The sequence below is a fragment of the Chlamydotis macqueenii genome, chromosome 15 (assembly GCF_036417535.1).
Source record: "Chlamydotis macqueenii isolate bChlMac1 chromosome 15, bChlMac1.mat, whole genome shotgun sequence".
NCBI classification, from domain to species: domain Eukaryota; kingdom Metazoa; phylum Chordata; class Aves; order Otidiformes; family Otididae; genus Chlamydotis; species Chlamydotis macqueenii.
The window spans coordinates 9,562,700-9,584,805 of record NC_141570.1 but is presented as its reverse complement, the minus strand read 5'-3'; the positions used below and the strand labels follow the sequence as shown (position 1 = coordinate 9,584,805).

Below are 22,106 nucleotides of genomic sequence, written 5' to 3'. Positions count from 1 at the left end.
AAACACGGCCTCCCGTGGGAAGAGTGCACCATTTTCACTGTTAGACTTGAAGGGAGACTGTGTCACTCAGAATCACACGGAAAGGGAGTGTTTTGCCAGGAGTGTAGTGGAGGCACAGTTGAAATACATGTTCTTGGGGGACGTGTGTTGTGTTTGAGAGCTGTAATATTGGGTATTTTAAGTAGGGTAGCCTCTCAAATGAGCTGGCTTTGGATGGGGCCTGTTCTGGTCTATCTGTTCTAAAGAGAATTACTCCGTTGCAAAGACTGAAATGGTGCTTCCCATAATAACTTTTTTTGTGTGTGTGTGCTCTGTGGATAAGATACAGCAACAAAAAAATAGCAGTGTCAGGTGGTCGTTTGAAAATACTGCTCTCATCTTTGACTGTGGATACATACAGGCTATATTTATAGGCTCTCTGCTTCTAATTTGGTCCTGCAATAACTTCCCGTTTTTTCACTGTATTTAATGTGATTTGCAAACACAAAGAGAGATAAGAAGGTGCTACCGATGAATAGCTAGACAAAAGTTGAAAAAGATGGTGTTTGAAACAGCAGACTGCTGATGTACATTGCATGGTACTGTCAGAACCAGAAATCCCTGATTTCAAAATAATCTTTCTCTGGGATGACTTTGTCCTGACTTGAATGTCTTAGACATCCATGGCAAATAAAGTCAGCGATTAATCCAGCACCATAAAAATTAAATAGTTCAGAGCAAGTAAAACCCATCCTCCTGTAGCCAGCTGAAACCCAGATGTGCTGCTTTTGTTTGTACCCCTAAACTTCACAAATGAACACAATTTATTGTCAGCAGCTGCTGCTGTTTTAAGCTTGGAGTGCTGAGCTTCATTTTCGCTGCACTGCAAACATGTGTTCGTTCTGCTGTCACATATGGATCCGATCTTGAAATCATTATGCCGTAAAAATCTGCTTGGCTTTGGTGAAAGTTGTCGTGAGAGAGAAATGCAGATGAAATGTAGATGGAGATTTCTGGTTTTGTGGCAGTTAACAGTTGCGGCTGGCATTTGACTGTCCAACTGTGGTATTTGCTACACGTCCTTGTTTTTCAATGTACATCTATAGCTCTTGGTTGGTACAGTTGTTGTACAGACTGTGCTTTATTTTTAGTCCTTGCTCCTCCCAAGGAGACGTCTCTGCAGACACCTCGTGTCCTCCGTGGTGGGGGGAGGTTTTGTGGGGGTTGCTGTTCCTGCGGGCAGGGAAGAGTTACAGCCAAGCTTAGTTTTGTGTCTGCATTTGAAGCATTTAAAATTCATTTGTTTTTTTTTCAAATTCCAGCATGTAGATTTGGAAGAGCATTTCCCATAGGGAGGGCAAAGCACTTGAAGGAGGAAAACCGTTTAAAGAGGTGAAGCTTACACCAGTAAATCTGCTGTTTGCTTTGCTGTTTTCTCCAGAGGTTTCATGACAGCTTTCTGCCGCTCTCTGCCAGCGCAGCGCATCAGCTGGGTGGGAACGCGCCCGGACCTGCAACCTGCCCCTGTCCTGGGCGAGCTGCGCAGCTGGACCAGCCACGCTGGGCACAGGGGTGGTCATGTGGAGAGCGACGGTCCCAACTGAAACATCACATGAGTATCGTGACAGGTGCCGTTTGAAACAGGAATGGGCCCAAACCTCGTCCTTTGAGGCTTTTTCAAGCTACAGAGAGGGTTGGATGGGGCAGGAAGGCAGAGCGTGGGGCAGGGAGGGTATGTTCCTGTCACTCTGGTTCAGGCCAATGTCTGTTTGTGGGTTATAAGAATTACCACGAAAAACCAACAACAGGGACCATCTCCGCTCCCTTCCTTTCCCCTTAATCAACATGCCATTTTTCTGTACAGGTTAGGATTTAATTTAATTTTTTTTAGCTTAAAAAGAAAAATCATTTAGCGAGAGTCAGACTGTGAGAGGAAATGTTGCCAAGATACACAGAAATATCCTATCACAGCATCGCTTTCAGAGACCTTGGAAAGAGTTTAATGGGGAAGACGGGGGGGTTTTGTTTGGTTTGGGGGTGGGTGGGTGGTGGTGGTTTGGGTTTGTTGGTTTTTTTTGTTTGTGTTTTTTTTTTTTGCCCACCATTGTTGCAGCTAGGTATTTTGGCCATAAGTAGCAGCGTGGTGGAATGCTCCGGTTACAGATAAAAAGTGCTTTCAACTGCATTAATGATGAGAACTAACAATAGGGATGCGTTGCGTTACTGTGGAGTGGTGTCCCTGTAACTCTCCATACTGCTACTTTTGAAATGCAACAAAGTTCATATTTTTCATAGTTTCCCTCATATTTTACTACTTAACCTGTTGAAGTTTGGGAACTACTTATAAAGAATAGCTCAGACTGTGTTTGGAATACCAAATTTGTATTATTGGAATTAATAGCATCCTGGATGCCTCTTGTATTTGTTTCATATAACTAGGAAACAAAACAATTGAAAGAGACAAGGGAAAGCCTTGGGTGACCTGACGTGGTTATGGATTGAACCATCCACACAGATTTACCTCAACCCGAAAGGGTTATCAAACGCTGGAACAAGGCTGCTCAGGGAGGTGGTTGACTCACCACCCCTGGGGGTATTTAAAAAGACTCATAGATGTGGTGCTTAGGGACATGGTCTAGTGGTGGACTTAGCAGTGGTAGGTTAACAGTTGGACTCAATCATCTTAAGGATCTTTTTCAACCTAAATTGTTCTATGATTCTGTAAAAAATGCTATTCTTTTTTTCTCCTTAAAAGAAAAAGACAGAAAAAAAAAAGATTTAATGTGTGCGCTTAATTAGAAAGATATGGGTTTTTTTTTTTTTTAAGATACATTCTCTCCAAAATAGAAATACCTAGTTTGAAAAATGTTTGAGTTTTAGTTTGTGTGTTTGTTTCTAGTTTGGTTGGTTTGTTTGGTTTTGGCTTGGTTTTTTTTTTTTTGTTTTTTTTTTTTTTAAACACCTCTGCATTTCTGTGTCTGATAGCTAAAGCTGCTGGCGAGCTGGAGATATTCATGGAGAGAGAATCACTTCAGTCACTCACAGAACCACACCTGATGAATAAACTATTCAAACATTTCTCATTGCTGAGCTGCAGAGGTCAAAGTGATACTGACTCCCTGCATGGCCTTGGATAAGTCATTATTTCCCTCTCCTTCCTCCACAAAACCTGACTGTTAAATAGTTCCTCACAGAAGGTGTGTGAGAAACAATTAGCTAATGCTAGTAAAATGTTTTGAATACAAAATGTGGTTCGTAGGTGCTAAGAGTGGCTCCCATCAGTCATCCTTAGCAGATGCTGTCATTTACCAGCCTCTGATTTTTTGATTGTTAGGTCTTTCGCTAGTGGAAAGAAAACAGGACTGACTCAAAAAGTCTATCAATATTAATACTCCTGTCTTCAGATGTTTTAATAACAGTTCCCCATTGATTTCATCTGCTGTTGATCACTTTAGTAAATGGAGATATTTCCTTTTCCATGGGTCTAAAAGTTGTGTCGCCCACTAGCCTGAGGACAGAAACCCAGTTTCTGTGGTCTGATAGCCACCCCGGCTATCAGACAGGTTCCCATTTGATAGTAATATGCTCATATAAGCGTCTCTTGGTTTTGTTCTAGTCTGCCACAGCTGTTCTAGAGCGGATTGCCGTGTTCTTGTTGTCTCTAGGATCCCTGGGATAGTCTTCTTTTTTCTATGGTGGTGTAAACTTGCTCTGCTGTTGATGGGCTAGGACAGGTTCCCAAGGTAATAGGTGAAGGAAGGGATGAAATCACAAAGCAAAGCGTTATTCTGCATCAGGCAAATATCTTACATGGTGTATTCCTTTTCCTTTACATGATGTATTTTAAATGTTGCAACATTATGGTCTGCGTATCTATCAAAGTGCACCCAGTGTGAGAAGAGGAAAACAGTGGTTAAGAGCTGATGTCTGAGCCTGGCTCTGACCTTCCTGGGGAGCCTGACCATCTGCAGCTGCTCAGCCTCTCACACAGGGCTTATTGCTGCCACAGCTTCCCACCTGCAGCCAGGCTGCAATGCACCCTGTGGGAAACATTTCCCCAAAGTTTTATTACGTAGAAACTCAAAAATCCCAAATTTGGAAGGATTTTGTTTGTAGCAAAGTTACTTCACTGAAAGACAGCTTTGGCTGTAAAGCTGTGTGGTGCTTTCTGCAGAGGAATGGGGCATTTCCTGGGATACCAAACCGCGGTTGTTAACACAAGGAGCGAAGGAAAGCACTGAACAACCTGCTCTGGCTCCATTGACACCTGTGTTGGTTTTGCCATTGATTTTTAATGCTGTCAGGGTGAAGTTTCTGGTTCGTAATTGCTCACAAATGTGTTTAAAACCTCTCTGCTCCATCTGAGACAGGGATTGGACTCTGGCTCGGTGATGAAGGGGGTGCAGGGGGTGGTTGCCCTGACTTGGGCAGCTCTGAGGCCTCTCTCAGCTCCATCTTTCTGTCACAAACCTGAACATGGGGATTTTTTTGCAGTATGTTGGGTTGTAATTGATTTATGTTTTCATGTAAGAAATACTTGTAATGCATTGGATGTGACTATTTTTAGTAAGATGAGTATAATTTTTCTCCCCATTTATAGGATGGCTATTTTTCCCACCGACCGAAAGAGAAAATGCGAACAGACAGCAATAATGAAAATTCAGTCCCCAAGGACTTTGAAAATATTGATAACAGTAACTTTGCTCCCAGGACTCAGAGGCAAAAACACCAGTCTGAACTGGTGAAAAAACCCCTTAGCAAACAAAAGGAGCACTTGAGAAAGAAACTGGAAGAGGATAAGATGAAGGAGAACTTGCTGCTGGGAAAGAACTCCAATGAGGTGGTGCAGTTCAGTGATCACCCTGGAAAAAACAGCAGCAACAGCAACAATTTGAAGGAGATTCACAGGTCTCCCAGACAGCATCCTTTAAAAAAAAGTGGAAACAGCTCCCCTGAACTGAGATACGAGCAACCACCAAAGTGTGAGGTAACGGGCAAAGAGGCAATCTCAGCCATGTCCCGGTCTAAAACTAAGCAGTGTCGGCAGGAGATCGCAGAGGTGTATTGTCAGCACAAGCATGGGAAGCTGATGCCGGAGAAGGTGACGCGTTTCTGTACGCTGGAGGGTAAGTTGGTAGATGGTGAAGGTGAAATAACATGGTATCTCGGGGGAAGGATTCTGTGTAATTAAAATGACCTTTTGATGACAAAAACTGGATTTATTACAGGAATGTCTAATGTACTTAGTCTGTGAAAACCAGGGAGGGTTTGAGGATGTTTTAAACTGGGAGTATATGGATGTCACAAGATTTTGGTGGATTCCTATAGAATTTCTTCTCATTTTACTTCCACCAGATTTTTATTACACTATATGATCTAGGTATTCAGCTGCTTCTCTTGTTTCTTTTAGTTCTTAAAATGCAGAAACAGAGAACCGTAGTTGAAGTCTTGTTATCCTGTACCGGAGTTGTGTGTTTTTTGGGGATCAGGGAACAACAGCCGTGGTGAATTTTGGTGCCTTATGCTAACCTATATGTAAGTGGCATTACTGTTATGACCATGTGGCCATTTTTCTGGCACAGTAGCTAATAACTAGGACTCTAAGCATTTTAATAACCCAGATAATTATCAGAAGTATAATTTTAAAAATTCCAGAAGCATGGGGGGAAAAAAAAATCCAATTTTGTATCTCACTTCTGTTTTTGTTGTTCTTCAATCAGCAAAAGTAATTTTCAAAATTACTGTTGTAGAGATTCCGTTACCTCTGCTAGCCTAAGCCAAGCTTTTGATTTGTTGCTTTGGGTTTCTCCATGCAATCAGATACATGAGGAACCTCAGCGTGCTGTCAGTTTGCATGCGTGAGCTGACCTTTTCCTACATTTCCAAGAAGAGTGCTTCATGTGCCGCTATTCATTTAGCTATAAGCTTCCCATAAATATAAGGGCGCCCCCCCCCTTTTTTTTTTTTTAAAGCATTGATTGAAGTACGTATTGATCAAGGAACAGCATTATCTGCAGCAGCACTTGTTTATACAACCGTCCAAAGTCCCCATCCTGTAATTGGCACTTCAGCCCATGCGTGTAAGGATATGCCGATGTCTTTGTCCAAGCTGAAAGTGCAGAGGGACTTTTACAAACAAGAGAACAGGCCTTGCTTTGAGATGATACAGTAAACATGGTGAGCCACGGGAATTAGGGGCTGTTTAGTTTCTTTCATTAGGAGTGTTTAGTTACACCCTCTAACCCCTATGGCTTACCTGTTTATTGCACCATCACAAAGCAGTGGTTACTATCGGGTGGTTTTAGTGTGGGAGGGAGGAGGATCTATGTTGCTATTGCCTAAATTAGGAGGCTAAACTCCCTGTGCACACAGTGGAAAAAAAGGAGGTGCCCCAGAGGATGCTTCCAAACAAGAGCATCTCTCTAATAGGAAGCTTAGGTTTTTAATTTAGGTGACGTCCATTACCAGGATGAACGATGTGAGCACCTCATTTCCCACCCCAGTGCATCTGTGGCTGTTGTGTTGTTTTGTATTGGTTTTTTTTACCATGTCTCTTGGTGTTTGTTTTTTTCTCCCTTTCTTATCGTGACTTTTCAGAAGTTTTAAACATTCTTAAAAACAGGCTTCTCAAGAAATATTTATTGCTTCTTTTTTAAATCCAGAATTTCTCGTATGCCCTGCAGTCAGGATAGTAGTGGGGTCTTAGAACTGAGAACAGCATCACCTTTTACACTTGAAGCCTTTCAGCATGTGTGTATGTTGTACGTTGGTATAAACGCTTCCTTTGTGATAAGACATAGTAAATGTCCAGGAAAAAATGAGAGGTACAAACATGACTAAAGAAATTAAGAAATTGTCAAAATTTGGTTTTATTGTAAAATACACGTGGATTTAGTAACAACTCATGAGGTATGGATTTATACCACATTAAAAAATTAAGCTACAGTTTTTAGGTGTGTACTAGAGTTTCATTTAGGTTTTTATTGTAGGCAGTGATGCTTGAGCGTGGTGAGGCACTGCCACAGGTTGCCCAGAGAAGCTGTGGATGTCCAATCCCTGGAAGCGTTCAAGGCCAGGTTGGATGGGGCATTGAGTGACCTGTTCTAGTGGAAGGTGTCCCTGCCCAGGGCAGGGAGACTGGAACTACGTGATCTTTAAGGTCCCTTCCAACCCAAACCATTCTATGATTCTGTAATAATTGAGGGATGTCTTAACTTAGACAGATGGATCCTTATGGAAAATGTTGACTTTTCTTTGCCTCAAGGTTATTTCCTCCTGCCTATGCTAACGGCTTCAACAGCCAGATTTCCTTGGCAGAAAATCTGGACATCCTGTGTTGCATACAGGGTTGCTCTAGAGCAGATTTGCGAGCTTTGCTGTGGGGAAGCGGTAAAGCGGCAGCATATTGGATGGGATACAAGTTGTTTATGCCAGAGGCACCAGTGCACAAGCAAATTGGGATGTCAGACTTACGGAGGAGTTACAGTCTTTAGGGTCACTTCTTAAATGTCTTTATACAGGGCTGTCAAGACAGATGTGTAGGAGCCCCAAAACTGAAAGTGCCCAGTGCCTACCAGAAGGCCCTAATATGTCTATAACTTGGTAGATCCCTTAAATTTTACAGACCTGTTAAAGATATGTTGCCTGAATTTGTGTTGTGGTCTCAGATCTCCCCATTGCAGAATATAAATACTGCTGTTACTCACTCACAGACTGGCTCCATCCCTCGTCAAAGGTGTTGTCTTCAACTCCAGAGGTCCTTTAAAGGAGTTGAACTTGGTTAGGAGATGTTTGTGAAGCACTGGCCATCAGCTTTTGGGGATAAAAGGCACTCCGTTGTTAAAGACTGCAGGTAGGGGGGAGGTCTGGGTCCGGGTCTTGCCACTTTATGCATCAGAAAAGCTGAATGTTGTTTGTCAGCCGAAGGCAGACATCTGAAGACTGAATCTGTGTATTCAGCGTGTGAGTGCTATTCCTTTGTTTTGGTTTGCAAAAAGGTTTCCTGTCTGTTTTCGGCAGAGCTGTGAAGTATAAATATTTATGCATTGGAGCAGCACATTCATTCATTATCCCAACGTATAAGCGTGTTCCCAGTGCTAGAGTTTCCATTGAGATGTCATCCAGCATTTAATCCCCTTGGATTCTGTCTCAGCTGATCAAAACCACAAGGTTGCTAAGTGTAGCTATCAATCATGGACATAACTCCATCCAACTGGATTGTCATAAATGTTAAGTAATACGTTTGCTTGAGTGATTATCAATGGGAGCAGGATCTTACAAGCTGTTTCTTTCTTCTTTTAAGTATTTTTATTGTTTCCAAAGGCAACAGGCAAGGGAAGTTGAGTATAACTGTCTTCAGCATATAAAAAAGGATTGTTAAAACTAAGAGCATCGTGTTTACTACCTCTTTGACATGCAGGCATTATTTCCATGAGAGCAAGAGGGCATGGGCTGCAGTCCCTCTGAGGACGTTGCAGAGAGACAACGGTGCTGATGCAGCAAAATGGAATGTGGCATCTTTACCAGTTACCTGACTTGCAAAGCACGTGAGCTGGCCTCTCCCAACAAGCCAGTTCTGAAAGCGGAGCACAAAGGCTACAGAACAGGGATTGGTGTCAAAGGCTTTAGGTGCAGCCTTATCCAAAGTCAAGGCTGAGGTCAGGGTAACAGGCAGTTTGCAAGTCATCCTTCACTCAGAAGGGAATGTTTGGAGTTTGTAGACGTGTGTCTCGAGGGCAAATGCAGTCAGTGAAGGTAAGATGGGAAAAGTAGGTTCAGCACAAGGTTAAAATGAGGAAAGGGCAAATCCAGTCATGTGCAGATTGGGGAGAGTTTACAGGATACAGTTCATTTCTTCTCAGGAGACATGGTAAGGAGATCAGCAACTTGTAGATGATGTGTCAGATTTTTTCTTTGCTGGGACCATCTCCAGCCTGGTCCTATACATGCCAGACTAGTGACACTGATTCCCCTGGTGTGCCAGACTCACTACTGTTCACTAAAACTGTTGGTGGACTTGGACCTGCCTTCCTTGTCCACCATCATACATGGTGTATGCAGAGGTACTTGTGCAGAGGTACTGAGAAGAAGCAGAAGTTTCAATGCAAGTTCTTGGCTCTGAAATAAGCTTCACTCTATACCTAGATAAACTCCTCTTTGACCAAGCAAAAGTGACATGATCTGTGCCACATTTCCCCCAACAGAATCCCTTATTACCGTGCGCAGGAGTACAGTTTAGAGTGGCCACTGTGACCCTGACTGCTGAGATTGCTGCCCAGATTGTTGGGCAGCAGCGCAATTACAGTTACACAACTCCACATTTCAACATGCATATTAAAGTTATGACTTCCACTTGCAGTCTTCCTTCTGTGACAGAAAAAGCCCAACTTCTGACCCACTGGCTGGGTTCAGTCCCTGACTTCTCTGTTTTTCACTCCCAGGTGGATGGTGGTAGTCTGTAGCTCTGAATCCCTTGCCTTGCAGGTTTGCCGGATGTGCAGCACAGTTCCTCTTTAGTCGTTGGCACCAGGTCCGTGAGTCATTGCAGGCACGGTACCAAATCATATCTGCATCGGTCCTCCTCTGGGCCAGCTTCTTAGGCTGCCACGTTCCCAGGGGAGACTCTGGCCGAATCCTTATCGTTAATTACCCAACTGGGTTTATGCTTCAGCCAGATCTGTGGCCCTAGATAGACCAAAAGTATGCAACAAGTTTTTTGGGGAGTGTTTTCTAAGATGTAGTTCTGGCAAAAGAAAAGTCCCTAGGAAAGCAGAGCACCTCAAGTGAGCCTGATTTATTTCCCCTTGGCTCTTCTGTTGTCTTTTCTTAGTTTATAAATAAAACAGATTTTCTGCTACCTTCATCCCTGTGGGGTAAACCCAACTCATAAATAAAGTAGAAAAATAATCAAGCTACCCTCATTCCACATCATTCATTAGCACTGAAAGAGTTCTTTGCAGATTAGACTGCTTTCTCCCTGGTTGCTTGTTGATAATGCTGCTCCGGCACATTGAAGCAAGACTTTTCTTACAGGCTGCTGAGAAGAAAATTTTCCATTTCATTTTAGAAAACACAGCCTTCTTTTGGTTTTCAAACTGAGAGAAAAGGGCTCGGGAGCTCTGTTTAGTGAATAATACACACAGGTAATAGCAATCTGCATATCTATAATGTTTTTATCTGACTACTTCAAAGCACTCAACAGAAAGAGGTATGAGTTACTGGAAGAGAGAGAGAGGATAAGCCATTAAGATGCCAAATACTTATGGGGTGGAGCCGAGCAGTTCTTCAAGGCATGGAAATGGGAGCATCCTCTGTATAATCTTAAAAGAATGGGAACTGTAACTAAGCAAATATAGAATTTGATCCACTCAATAAGCATGTGTATGCACGCAGTGACATAGAAACGTATGGCTTTGTTTAACTTTCACATTTTTGGCAATGCATTTTTGGACTTTTGATGTAAAGATTATTGAACCCCAAATTTGTCTTTTTCTCCTGGTTTCAGGATTCCAAATGACATTGGCTCCTGCTGCTTTTCAGTACGTTTAATCTGCTAGTGTGACAAAATTACTGTGGTGAGCTGTACACGGTAAGAGCATGTAAGAGCCACTGCACGTGCAGCCCAGAAGCATTTTAATTTACTGCACCACAGATGACTCCGGTTGCAATAAATTTACTGTGAGTAGACTAATTGCAAAATAACCCTAATTGAGTAGTTATCAGCGAACAACATCCTGTGGAACAAAACTGCTTACAATTAATAGCATTTAAGCCATACACTGGTGTTCTGCAGAACGCTAAGATGTAATTACACCGTGTACAGAGATTGTGTTCTGTTCTGGAAACCGTGTTTCCAGCCCTACTTTCATTATAAAGGACTGTTTCAAGATTTAGTACTTGCATTTTAGGCAAAATGAGTTTGTGAAATAAGTGGTGTGGCTCTCCTCTCCCCTTATATGTGTAAAGCAGAACCAACTCTAATAAAATCAGTGAAGCTGTGGCACTGTAAGGAGAAAAATGTGATCTCAGGAAGAATGTATGTTGGTAGTGATTCTCAGATTAACTTTTATTGTGACCACATGTGGAAATATGGATAGTTAAAATTAGCATGTAAGTGATCAAGAGATACTTCATTGTTTTGGCTGAAAATGGACCCTACCTCACTGTATGCACGAGGACTGGAGTATATAATTTATGTGATGAAAATGCATGTAAACATTAGGACCCAAAGTGCACATAAGCCCCCGTCACCAGACTGGACGTGCAGGTGGGCGTCCTACCACAGGGCTCCCTGCCTTGCTGCTGGGTGACTGGTGCGTTCCCATTATTTGAAGGCAGTGATAAGGCAACCTTGATGTAAGAGCTGCCAAAACACTTCCCCTGCTCACAGCTGAGCTGCACCCTGGGCAGAGGGCCAAATGAATGAGTTATCCTCAGAAACTGGATGTGGCCAGCGGGTCAGAAACTGGACAAGTTTCTTTGCAGAAGGAAATTCTGCGTACATCTTGTAAGGGAACAGGAATTGCTAGAAATGTCCTTGTGGCATCCGAAAACAGGATGTCGTTGTTTTGACACCTCCCTGCCTATCTGGGGACAGCTGCAGTGTAGAGGACAGGAGACTGGTGTTTCTCAGGGATGGGTGAGCTTGTGATGTCGCAGAGCTGAGAGATTCTTCTCCCCAAAATAAGGTCGTCATAAGCACGGGCTGGCTGAATTGGCACTGTCTTGCGTCATTTCAGCTTTGGTTCCAGAAGAAATTCAATGAGAGGAAAACTGTGTTAGGTGTCTGTGCCAATTAATCCTTTCATTTAAATACAGACAATTTTTTTTCTAGATCATCTGCAAGTTTAGAAGTGGGAGAATGAAATCAGACTGATGTTCCTCTCTTTTTTTCCATGTGGTGCTACTGTCTGGTCACGTTTTTTCATGTTAGGTCTGTCTGGTCACCTCTGGATCTGGCAGCTGCAGAGTTGGTCCTAACAAGCCAGGGCAGCAGGCTTGCAGAAAATCATCTTGACAAATGGTGTCTTAAGGAAATGCTGAGAGCAGTGCATACAGAAGGGCTGGAAAATTTATGGTCAGCAGCCCTAGTTCTCACCAAGCCTCTGTTTTGGAAAATGATATCGTTTTATGAAACATTAAAAGGGGAGCGTGGGCAAGCGTGGGAGAGAGTAATAGCTAAGTATGTCCTCACTGCAAACCTCCTGGGAAGAGAGCACAAGGGTAGCAGAAGCTCAGTGAATATTTTGATAGAGATTACTGTGTAAGTACAGAGATCAAATCAAAGTACTTAAGTGACAGCTAATTCTTCACAGTGATCCTGAAATGTGTGGACAGAGTGTTAGGGGAGAGAGTCAAATACAACGATGGCTAGAGAAAATTCTTGGTACAGTGGTATGAGCTGGGGAAGGTAACAAGGAAAAAAACAAAAAAGGGAAAAAAAAAAAAAAACAAACCCAAAAACTCCAAACAAACAAACCAACCCACCCTCCCTTTCTCCAAAAAAAACCAAAAACCCAAAACCAGCAAACCTAACTTCCTTTCCCCCTGTAAGCGGCTGTGCAATGTGAATGCCCAGTAGTACTGAACTGAGTTTGAGTTAAGTTTGCACAAGCAGCCTCACTGTTGTATTCTTTCCTAATTTGACTTTGCAGCCGCAACAAAACTGTGTTAGAGTGTCATTGTTATGTGCTAATTCTAAGCAGGCAACAGCAACTTTCAGGTTTGTTTTTTAGTTTAGGCCTGAAGTATCCCCAAGGACACAGGGAGATTGCTGGGGCGAGTAGCTAGAAATGCAGTTCTGCCTTTCTTACCGTTGCATTTCTTTAAGTACCGTTACTTAAAAAAGTAATACTGTGTTTTCACAGGAATCCACAGCTGGAGAACTATTATTTTGAGAATGGGGAAGTGTCATGTCCCAAAAATCCCATACTAGCTGCGGCTCAAGGCTGCCACAATTTGGTTTGAAGTCAGTGGTACTGACTGTATTACTTTTAAAATAATTGGAGGGAAAAGTTGTGACATTTAATTTCCTCCTTCTGAGTTGGGGCAAAGAATTTTCTTCTTTTGTGGCGTCTTGAAACAGATACCTTAACTATTTACAGAGTTTGTTACAGGTTTAAGTATATCACTAAAGGGAATGCACCCCTTTTCAAGCAGGTTTTTGAACGGGTACATTTACTTAATGTGTTCCATGAGTCGCTGGGCTTCATGAGACCAGTGGCTGTTTTGTAATGTCTTTCCTTGGAAATGAGGAAGAGTTGTTTAAGGGATGTACTCTGAATTAAAATGCCTACAGTCTAGGCATGAAGCCAATCTTACAGGACATTAATGCCATGTTAAGACTTCAGACCATAATTTAGTTGTTTCTGTTGCAAATATTTCTTATGCAGAAGGTAGTTTTAAAACATCAGTCTTTTTTCTCCCTGGGTAATCCCGATTTCTATAGAAAAAGTCAATGAAAAGAATCTGTAGCTGAGCAACCTTGGTAAAGATTTTTAAATTGCTCAATGTAAATTTAGTCTTCTGAATAAATGATTGTCTTTGATAGTTTGAGTGTGTATTAGAAGTGAATAGCCCTGATTCTCTACTCTCACTATTTTAATATCCATGATATGTCGCTGATTTGTCATCTAGTTGTGTCAAAGAAGTTATTCCTGACTGGCACCTTTGTAAGGAAGAACAGAGGTACTCCCAGCTCACAGTATCTACTGCTGTCACTGTTGGGCTTAGTTTAACACATATTAAACTCTGAAGTATTCTGTTTACAGTTCTTCTATACTGGTTTTAAAGTCCTAGCCCTACTGAAAGGTCCCTGGCAAAGGTCCATCATTTTCCTTCTCTAGTTTTCTCATCAGCCTCCAGGGAGGCCAGAGAAGTTTTCAGTCCTTTCTCCAGGAGCTTGCTGAAGCTGGATCATCAATACCATCTGTTGTGTTCAGGGCTTACCCATCAGTTTTCTTCTAGTGAATGTCACTGGAATGGTGGGAGATTTAAGCCAACAGAGAAAAAAAAAAAAATTAAAAAAGCCCCAGAATTATACTGCAGGAAATTATTGTCTATTAAATCAAACTCTGCAGTTTATTGAAAATAATTTGAATAGTGATTATATGTGCTTTCAGTTTGTGAAATTTGTAGGATTGTTCCGCAGAACTGAATCACTTGCTCCCTTTTAAAACAGAATTTCTCCATGTTTCTGTTCTTCCGACAAAACAGTTTTCTGTGGGCAGTGCTGCTAGGAGAGCATCGGCTGTACTCCAGTGGCTGCGTTCTCGTGCCACACCACCTCCTGTTGTGCTGCTACAACTTTTTCTGGGTGTTAAAAGTTTTGAAGAAAGGCCCTTCTGCCTCTTAATAATGTGCTTTGTCTAGACTGAGGATAGTGGGTGCATTTAGGTTGTCAGTGGGTGGTACGTATTAAGCTTGTCAGTAAACATACAAAGGCTCGGTTCAGCCTTGGCTTCAAGTTTTCTATTCATCTTTGCTGTGTATACATGCTGGCTGTGTTTTGGAGGGACTGTGTTGTTCTCCACAGGCAGTGAAATTCAGCAAAGATTTCAACTTCACACATTTTTATTAACAGCAGTATGGATTCTGCCTTTGAGTTATGCCAGGAGCTTGTGTCCTCATGAATGAAAAGCTTTTATTGAGACACTGCTCTCCTTACCTTGCATTATTCTTTGAGGAATCACTGCCATGGCAAATGAATATTCTTGTAGGAGGACACCCTTCTGACCTCTGTCATGCTGCTGGTTTGGGGGCCAGCTTTGTGAGTTTGAACATGAAATCTTTATGATACAGTAAGAATATCACATAGCCTTTGTGTGGATCAGCTCAAAGAAGCTCATGTACAGACCTCATCTCCCACTTTCTTGCTAATTCTTCTGGCTTGTGTTTGCTTATTTTAATAACCCGTTGTCCTTGAGGCATGATAGTCTACAACAGTTGAGGGTCTTGTCAGGAGGCACCACAAAAAAAAAAAGCTGTCTGTTGAAAGGATCTTCTACAAATCTCGTTGGAAACCTCACTACTCGACTGAAGTTCAAGGCAGCCCTCCATGTAACTACAATACAATTGCTTGTATCATTCTCTTTGTTGCAAGGTGATTGCTTCTTTTTTGTGGAGACTTTCTTGCCCAAGCTAACGGTGAAGTGTTTTGCTGAGATCTTGATTCATTTGTTAACTCCTTAGAAGTTGTAAGATAAACGCTTTGCTGGTGAGAATGCACCTTTGTTTGTGACCAGCTGTAAAGAGCAGCTTAAGCAGTCTCCCTTCGTACTCACCTGTGTTTTTATTGGAAATGAAGGTTTCCATCCAGCTAATGGATGTTACCGTGCAGTGTTTTAAACCATGCAGTGTTTTAAACCATGCTACTTTCAGACTCAAAGCCTCTGTGTATGCGGTGTTACTGTGCTGCGTAATATTGTTGAGCTTGAGAGTAGGATGACTAAACAGAACAATACCATTTTCATGTTCTCCATCTGTTTGTGGGCTGTGATTCATTCTGGGTAATTTACTGCACAGTAGAGACGAAAAGGGAATTTTAAAGGAGTAGTTTACTGCAGTACATGTTTTACCTGCTTATACTTTCTTTTTTTGCATGGGACCTAGGTGTAGGTGCCCTGAAATGATTTCACTAATCTGCCTGCAAGTCTGTGACCAGGTTTGAGGATCCATCCCAAAGTCATTCTTTCTGTCTGAGGGTCACATTTGTGTTGGTCGCTTATTCAAAAGCATCATAAGCAATATCCTCCTTTACAGAAGGGAAAGCTGGGCAGGAGAACCCAGCCTGGCTCCAGTGCTCACCTTGCCAGAGTAAGCAAATGGCCAATGAGAGGTGTGGCTGAGATGAGTTGTGAATAGAGCTACTGAGATTAACTGTGAATAAGGCTTGTACATAACACACACTGGCTTTGCCAAGCCACAGCAGAGTGAGGCTACATGGAGCTGATGTGTTTTTGTAAATAATTCTACCATTTTCTGCCAGGGGTGAACACAAACCTAAGCTTCCAATGAAGTAATAAAAACAAAGTGGGCTAGAGGTTTAACTGATGTATAGTGCCCTTGCTTTGATCACCTCGCTTAAATTATGTCTTATTTCAGTAACTTTATTTAGTAACTTTTGTCACTGCACCTTAAAATTTCTCTTATGTGCTTCTATCTCCATAATTTTAAGGTCACAGAGGAAAAATAAGTTGGTTTTGTTCCTACAGGAGCAAGCAAAGATAATGAGGAGAAATGAGGCATTCAGGGCTGGGGATTGGTGTCTTACCAGTCAATGGAAGTGTGTAGTCCAAAGCAAAGCACATCCATCCAGTGTTTTCGGAATAAGAACAGTTTCATGGCAACTTTGATTCTGAAAATGTTCTACCAGCAGATCCCTGAAAAGCAAATGGAAAAATCACTTCTGTCAGGCTCCCAAGGAGTACTACATGGAGGCTTCAGACATGTCTAGCATTCTTCACCTAGTCAGCAAAAGGAAATATATTCAAAATGGTCCCCTTCTGGATCTTCTTAATGAGAAGTCCCATTAGAATCAGCTCCATCGTTTACAACGAAAAGGCTGCAGTTAGCACATAGGTTCACATGTTATCATTTGTGGCCATTTGTAGGCATAAGTTGCCAAACATGCAGACAGGATTAGCTTTGTGTTTTTCTTAATATTTACTTTCTGTTGCTGCAGACTGCAAAAAAAATAGGAAAGAAATAAGAGTGATATTAGAGAGCCCTAGTGCAAGCTTGAAATGTCTTAGAGAGTTATACTGGAATCCATCCAAGCAGAAGTCTCATTTAGGGGAAGAAAAAAAAAAAATTGTTGTCCCTAAGATGAAAGAATATTTTTCAAAGTCTATTTATTATGTTATCACCTGGGGGTGTGATTGCTCAGAGAGGTTGTTAGAGAGCAAAAATATGCTCCATTATGCCACATCATAAACCAACCATGTGGGCACTAACTAGAGAGTAAGCCCTCGACCAACCTTGTGGAAACCTGGGTTGATGGCTGCTGTAAGAGGTGTCGGTTGTGCAGTGTGTCAATTGATTGATTCTGCGTTAGAGACCTGGGAAAAGCACAATAGTTACTTTCTGTCTTGGTCTGGTAGCTATTAGCATGTCTGATATATCTGGGCCAAAACAAATCTGTTCCCTTTGTTTCAGGGAGGCTAGGAAGGGAACTGTGTTTTTAATTATCATACGTTTCAAAGCCTGCCCAGTTCTGTATTAGTTTCTACAGTAAATTCCCTAAGGTAAAGTGACAAAACAGTAATTTTTCATTATGAATCAGCTATCCATGGAAGATTGGATTTAGGTCAGAATTTATTACCCTATGGAACTGAACCAATATTTAACATAATGTCAACTATCTTGATATTAGAGAATTTTAGTGGCTCTGCAATTCTATTCAATTATGAAGTTATTTCAGTTGTGTAGTATATGTCTAGGCGATTTGATGTGCAGAGCCTTGAGATGAAAATTGGATAAACATGGAAAATGGTGATTGATTAGTGGAAGGCTGCAATAATGTCTGCCTTGATATACCTTTTATTGTTAAATTATTTATCTAATGCAATCTCCTACACATTTAGGAGTCTTTAAGTTGGCATTAAATCGATGTTTAAATCTTCACAGTCAGAAAGGCCTCATAACTCAAACTGATAAATATCTTCTAACATATCAGGAGGAATAATGATCCATCTTAATATTGGAAAGTAGGAAAGATATTATTCTTTCTATTTGCTATGAATCCCTGTAGAAGGACTGAGCCATAAACCAGAAGAATTAAGATTAGGAGACAGAAAGAAATATTAGAATGAAAAAGTATAGTAGTAGTTTGGGGAATTGAGAGCAAATTCTGTTTGCTTTGAAAGAAGAGTAAAAATTTTCACCAGGACCACACGGAATGGGGTGAGTTGACATTCACGTGCTGGTTGTCCTCAGAGGGCACATACAGATTTCTCCAAAAATCTGTGGCGTGGCTCTTTTCTGGAGGCAAAGAGAAGAGCCACAATTACTTTGTCTGCCAAGCATCTACTCCGTATGCCGAGCATCTACTCCAGATGACTAAGCCTACCTTTGACTGATTTGTGCTCAGGGTTTAGAAGGTACGTGGAGCATCAGTAGAATAGAAACGTGGCCTTGGAAGAGCTGGAAACCAAACCACAGGATGGCATTTGGATTTGTGCCTCAGAGCTAGTGGATAAGACTGATCCCATGGAAATGGCCATTGAAGCTGCCCACGTACTGTGAAGCTTTGGTGCATTTGTGCTCTGTCCTGCATGTCCTGTCGCATATGTTCTCTTGTCTAGAGTTTGCCTAAATACAGACTAATAATTTTTATTGCATCGTCCGAAAAACAATATAGATAATTTGGGTTTCTTTTCCCATCTACCAGATGTTATATGGCAAGGGCCTGGATTATTTATCTTGAAGGCAGATAACAGGATCAGTAAGCACAGCTGAAGCTGCCCTTTTGCTGTCTACGTACCAGTTTAAACATCGGAAAGAAATATTAAGCACAGTCAACAGGCAAAAAAAAAAAACAAACCCAACTTATTCAGATGGTAACTAAACCTAGTGAAGAGTGAATGGGAAGTGCAAGTCCTTTTCACCTTAAAGGCGACAATATTGTTGAACACTGATGCTGGAATTTTCTTTGAATAGCAGGAGGCTTTTTATTTTTTGAGGTGGAGATGGAAAAAATTATCATATGGATAAATAGGATTGCCAAATGAGTTTTCATCTTCAAGTATTATAAATTAATTTCAACCTATATCTAAAACTATCCAGCTGCAATAGCACAAAGCTGCCCTAAATAAACCTTCAGAACTTTCTGAGTTTGTCCAGACTTCAAGCAGAAGATAAAAACCTTGCACCATCCCTGATTAATACGTTTCAAAGCTGATGAAACATATTTTGTCATTTGCATAAATCTTGAGTAGAAATAATTGTGATTTGGAAATTTTCTTTTCATTATCTTAGTTGAGAACTGAAAATGATAATTATTGGCTGGCCTCAATTGACGTAGCTTCGTTTGGATAAAGCTGTGAACCTAACCGACCCTGCAGCTTTTCTAAAATACCATCATCTTCTTTTCAAACAGCATTTCCTATGTTGAGACAAAATGCAGAAAATCCTATATTTCTTCAGATTAATTGGATTAAGCTAGGCTGGAAATTGTGTAATACTACACAATAGGCATTTAGCATCCCTAAAACTTCAAGCTTCAAAGAGCAGTTTCCTCAGCAGTTCAGGCTCCCTACCTGGGTCTGTTTATTGCTTTGAACATGTGGACGTACTTTATGATTCATAATCATCCATAAATAAATTCAGCTGTTATTTAAAATGCTCTGTTGGGAAGGCTCAGTAGTTATTAATTAATAATGCATCAGTAAAGCAACAAAAAAGCAGGTAAAGATGCAGTTAGAAGTATTGGCTGGGTCTCTGCAGTCTTCAAAATTGTGTTTATGTCTCGTTTCCCCAGGGTTAGCTCACCAGTGTGAGCTTCTGGGTTCTCCTCTTCGTGCTCCAGGCACTTTCTTTAGAAACTACTGTCTGATGCATGAATATGTCCATAATTAATTATAAATAAATCAAAATACACGTTAGCATGCTAGGGTGGGTTAAGAGGCATAAAGTGACCCTCAACATGATTTCAGTGCCAGAAGCCTATCAGGAGCTTGTGAGAAGAGAACACAAAAGCACTCAGTAATATCTTTCAAATGCAGAAAATTTAAGGATAAGTATATATAAAAAAAAAATTCTTCTTTAAACTGCTGTTATGTATTGCTGAAGAGAATTGGCAGTTGAAGCGTGTACTTTAACAACTAATGAGGTTTATAGACAACAACATCGCCACTTTATTGTGGTGCCGGTGAGGATCAACGTGGTGAAGGTAAGTGCAAACCTGGTGTAAGTGGGGTTAGAGTTAGACCAACTGAATGCTGCTGCTTTTGAAGAGAAAGAATTGCTGTTTGGATATGTCATAGACCCACCGCTGGCTCAGCGTTGAGCTCTCTTTAGCAACATTTTGTTCGCATTTTACTTTCATGCTGATTGCTGCATTTGCAATGCGTACTATTTTTGTGTGGTAGTTGGTAATCTGGAAGACTTACTTGGTGTGCAAGATTTAATATCAGTTCCTGCTGTCATGCTGGCAGTGCATTAGCTTTTTGGACTCTATCATATGTTCTCAGCAGGCACATATGTAATTAAAACGAGCACACGTTGGATTTCGTATTAACACTCAAATCACCTTTGGCAAAAGGTCTGTGTGTTCTTTTGGGATTATACACCAGGGCAATGTAATTATAGTGTCAGGTGTAATTGTTATTTTTCAATACTTTTTCATATTAACATAATATTAACCCTTTCCATACTAGCTGACTTGGATTTGGAGGGTGATTTTGTTCTAATGAAAGGGTTGCCAGCAAACAGGCATTCTATTTCAGATGTTGTCTTTAACTTTATGAAAGTCATCTTGTTGAACGGTAAGCATTTGGTGTCATAAGACATGGAATTAGTTTTCATAGATCATTCCAGAAATTAAAAGTGGTTTTACATTGAGGACAGAATGGTACTTACTGTGACAGTAAGGTCAGTGTGATAAGTAAACTACTTTTTCTTGTTACTTTCTCTAGTCTAAAATAATATTCTGAAGTACTCTAAAAGATTTTCTTCAGAGCAAATATCTTGAAGCTATATTTTCTCTGGGTTTCTTCTGTCAACATGGGGCTTTAGTGGTAATGGTAAACACATCATTCAATTCACAATAAGCAGTACCATTAAAATGAATGCTAACACAGAAAGGGAAGGGATTGTTTAACATGAATTAAAGTTCAGCTGAACTGTAAAAGGAGACATGGCAGAATCTGCTAAGGAACCATGACTTTGCCTGTGGAAAAACTAAGTTAAATACCACTGAAAACGTGTAAGCATCCTCAGCAGGCTGTGTTGTCCCTTATTTTTGAACAGTAGTAATCAGATCTGCAGTCTTCCTTCACTTCGAGCGAGTGTGGCAGGACCCAGGCACTCAGATTGGTAGGGAGCAGTTTTCTGGAGGGAGGTATCACTGAGGCACAAGGAGAGGGATCCTCCAAAATGCCTCCGTTCCGATGGAGGCTGGGCGATGGGCTCTGCCCTGTTACTCTCACAGGACAAAGAAGAGAGAGTGTGGTGTGTGTATGGATAAACGGTTTGCCTTCTAGCAATGCTGTCTTGGGAACTAATATGAAGAGATTTTTCATCATTCCTTTAATGTCAAAATAGAGATATTGGAAAAGAAATTGTATTTGAAGGAAATTGCAGCTCGGTTGTGTTTGATTCTTTTAGCTGAAACGAGGATTGTTCAGGAAGCTCAAAGTTAATCTGCATTTATATAGATCAAGAATTGTTCAGAGCTGGAACATGAGCAAACTGAGCAGAATTTGGCTCAGACATGCTAATTCTCTTTTGATACTAATTTTACACTGCTGATTCTCCATTGATTTCAGATGGGTGACTCCTGCTGCATAGCAGGAGATGGATTGAAATGAATTCAACACATGAACTGAGAAGAGTTACATTGCTACTACTCATTAACTAACTCCTTGCCTTAAAAAGTAATATCTATCCTTAGCTACAATTAAAAATGATCTTTGTGGGGTTTAGCTTTTAAGCTATGAGAAGGATGAATTCCCGATAGACCAGAGCCACGCGGAAGTGTTTGCAGCAGCAGCTGCCGTAGTAAGTGGAGACCTTGCTATAACTGGAGACCTCAACGATTCTTGATTCTCCGGTGCTGTGATTTTGTACCTTTCTATAGTTGAGGTGCTGGCATTAAGATCCTGATCCTACCCTTGCAGATAGTGAGGGATATAACTGTTTTTGCAACCAACCTGTTGGGTCTTTTTCCATGTCTCTCTTTCCCCCTCAACCTCCTCATCCTCCTCTTCCTGAGGATACTCATAGTTTTAATTATGAGAAGGACTGGCTTAACCTACCCTCCGTGCTGATTTAGTTGCTGTCACTCAGGTGCTCTGTGTCTGAGAAGTGGGGAGCTCTTGCTCTTCAGTCCAGGAGCCTGCTGTTAATGGCAAGCTTTAACCAACTGACAGCCAGTGAGTCTTTTGGTTATTGCTGCTATGCTCTGCCAA

The 22,106-nt window shown here is 41.3% G+C and overlaps 1 protein-coding gene across 3 annotated transcripts in view; it reads left to right on the top strand.

The window, feature by feature from the left end:
* The window catches only part of XYLT1 (xylosyltransferase 1), a 201,437-nt gene that overhangs the window by 94,263 nt on the left and 85,068 nt on the right, over positions 1–22,106 (top strand). For all 3 annotated transcript variants that reach the window (XM_086759729.1, XM_086759728.1, XM_086759727.1), the window contains one exon: positions 4,580–5,105. In XM_086759729.1, the coding sequence (XP_086615855.1) occupies positions 4,580–5,105 (526 nt within the window). The remainder of the gene's footprint in view (positions 1–4,579; positions 5,106–22,106) is intronic.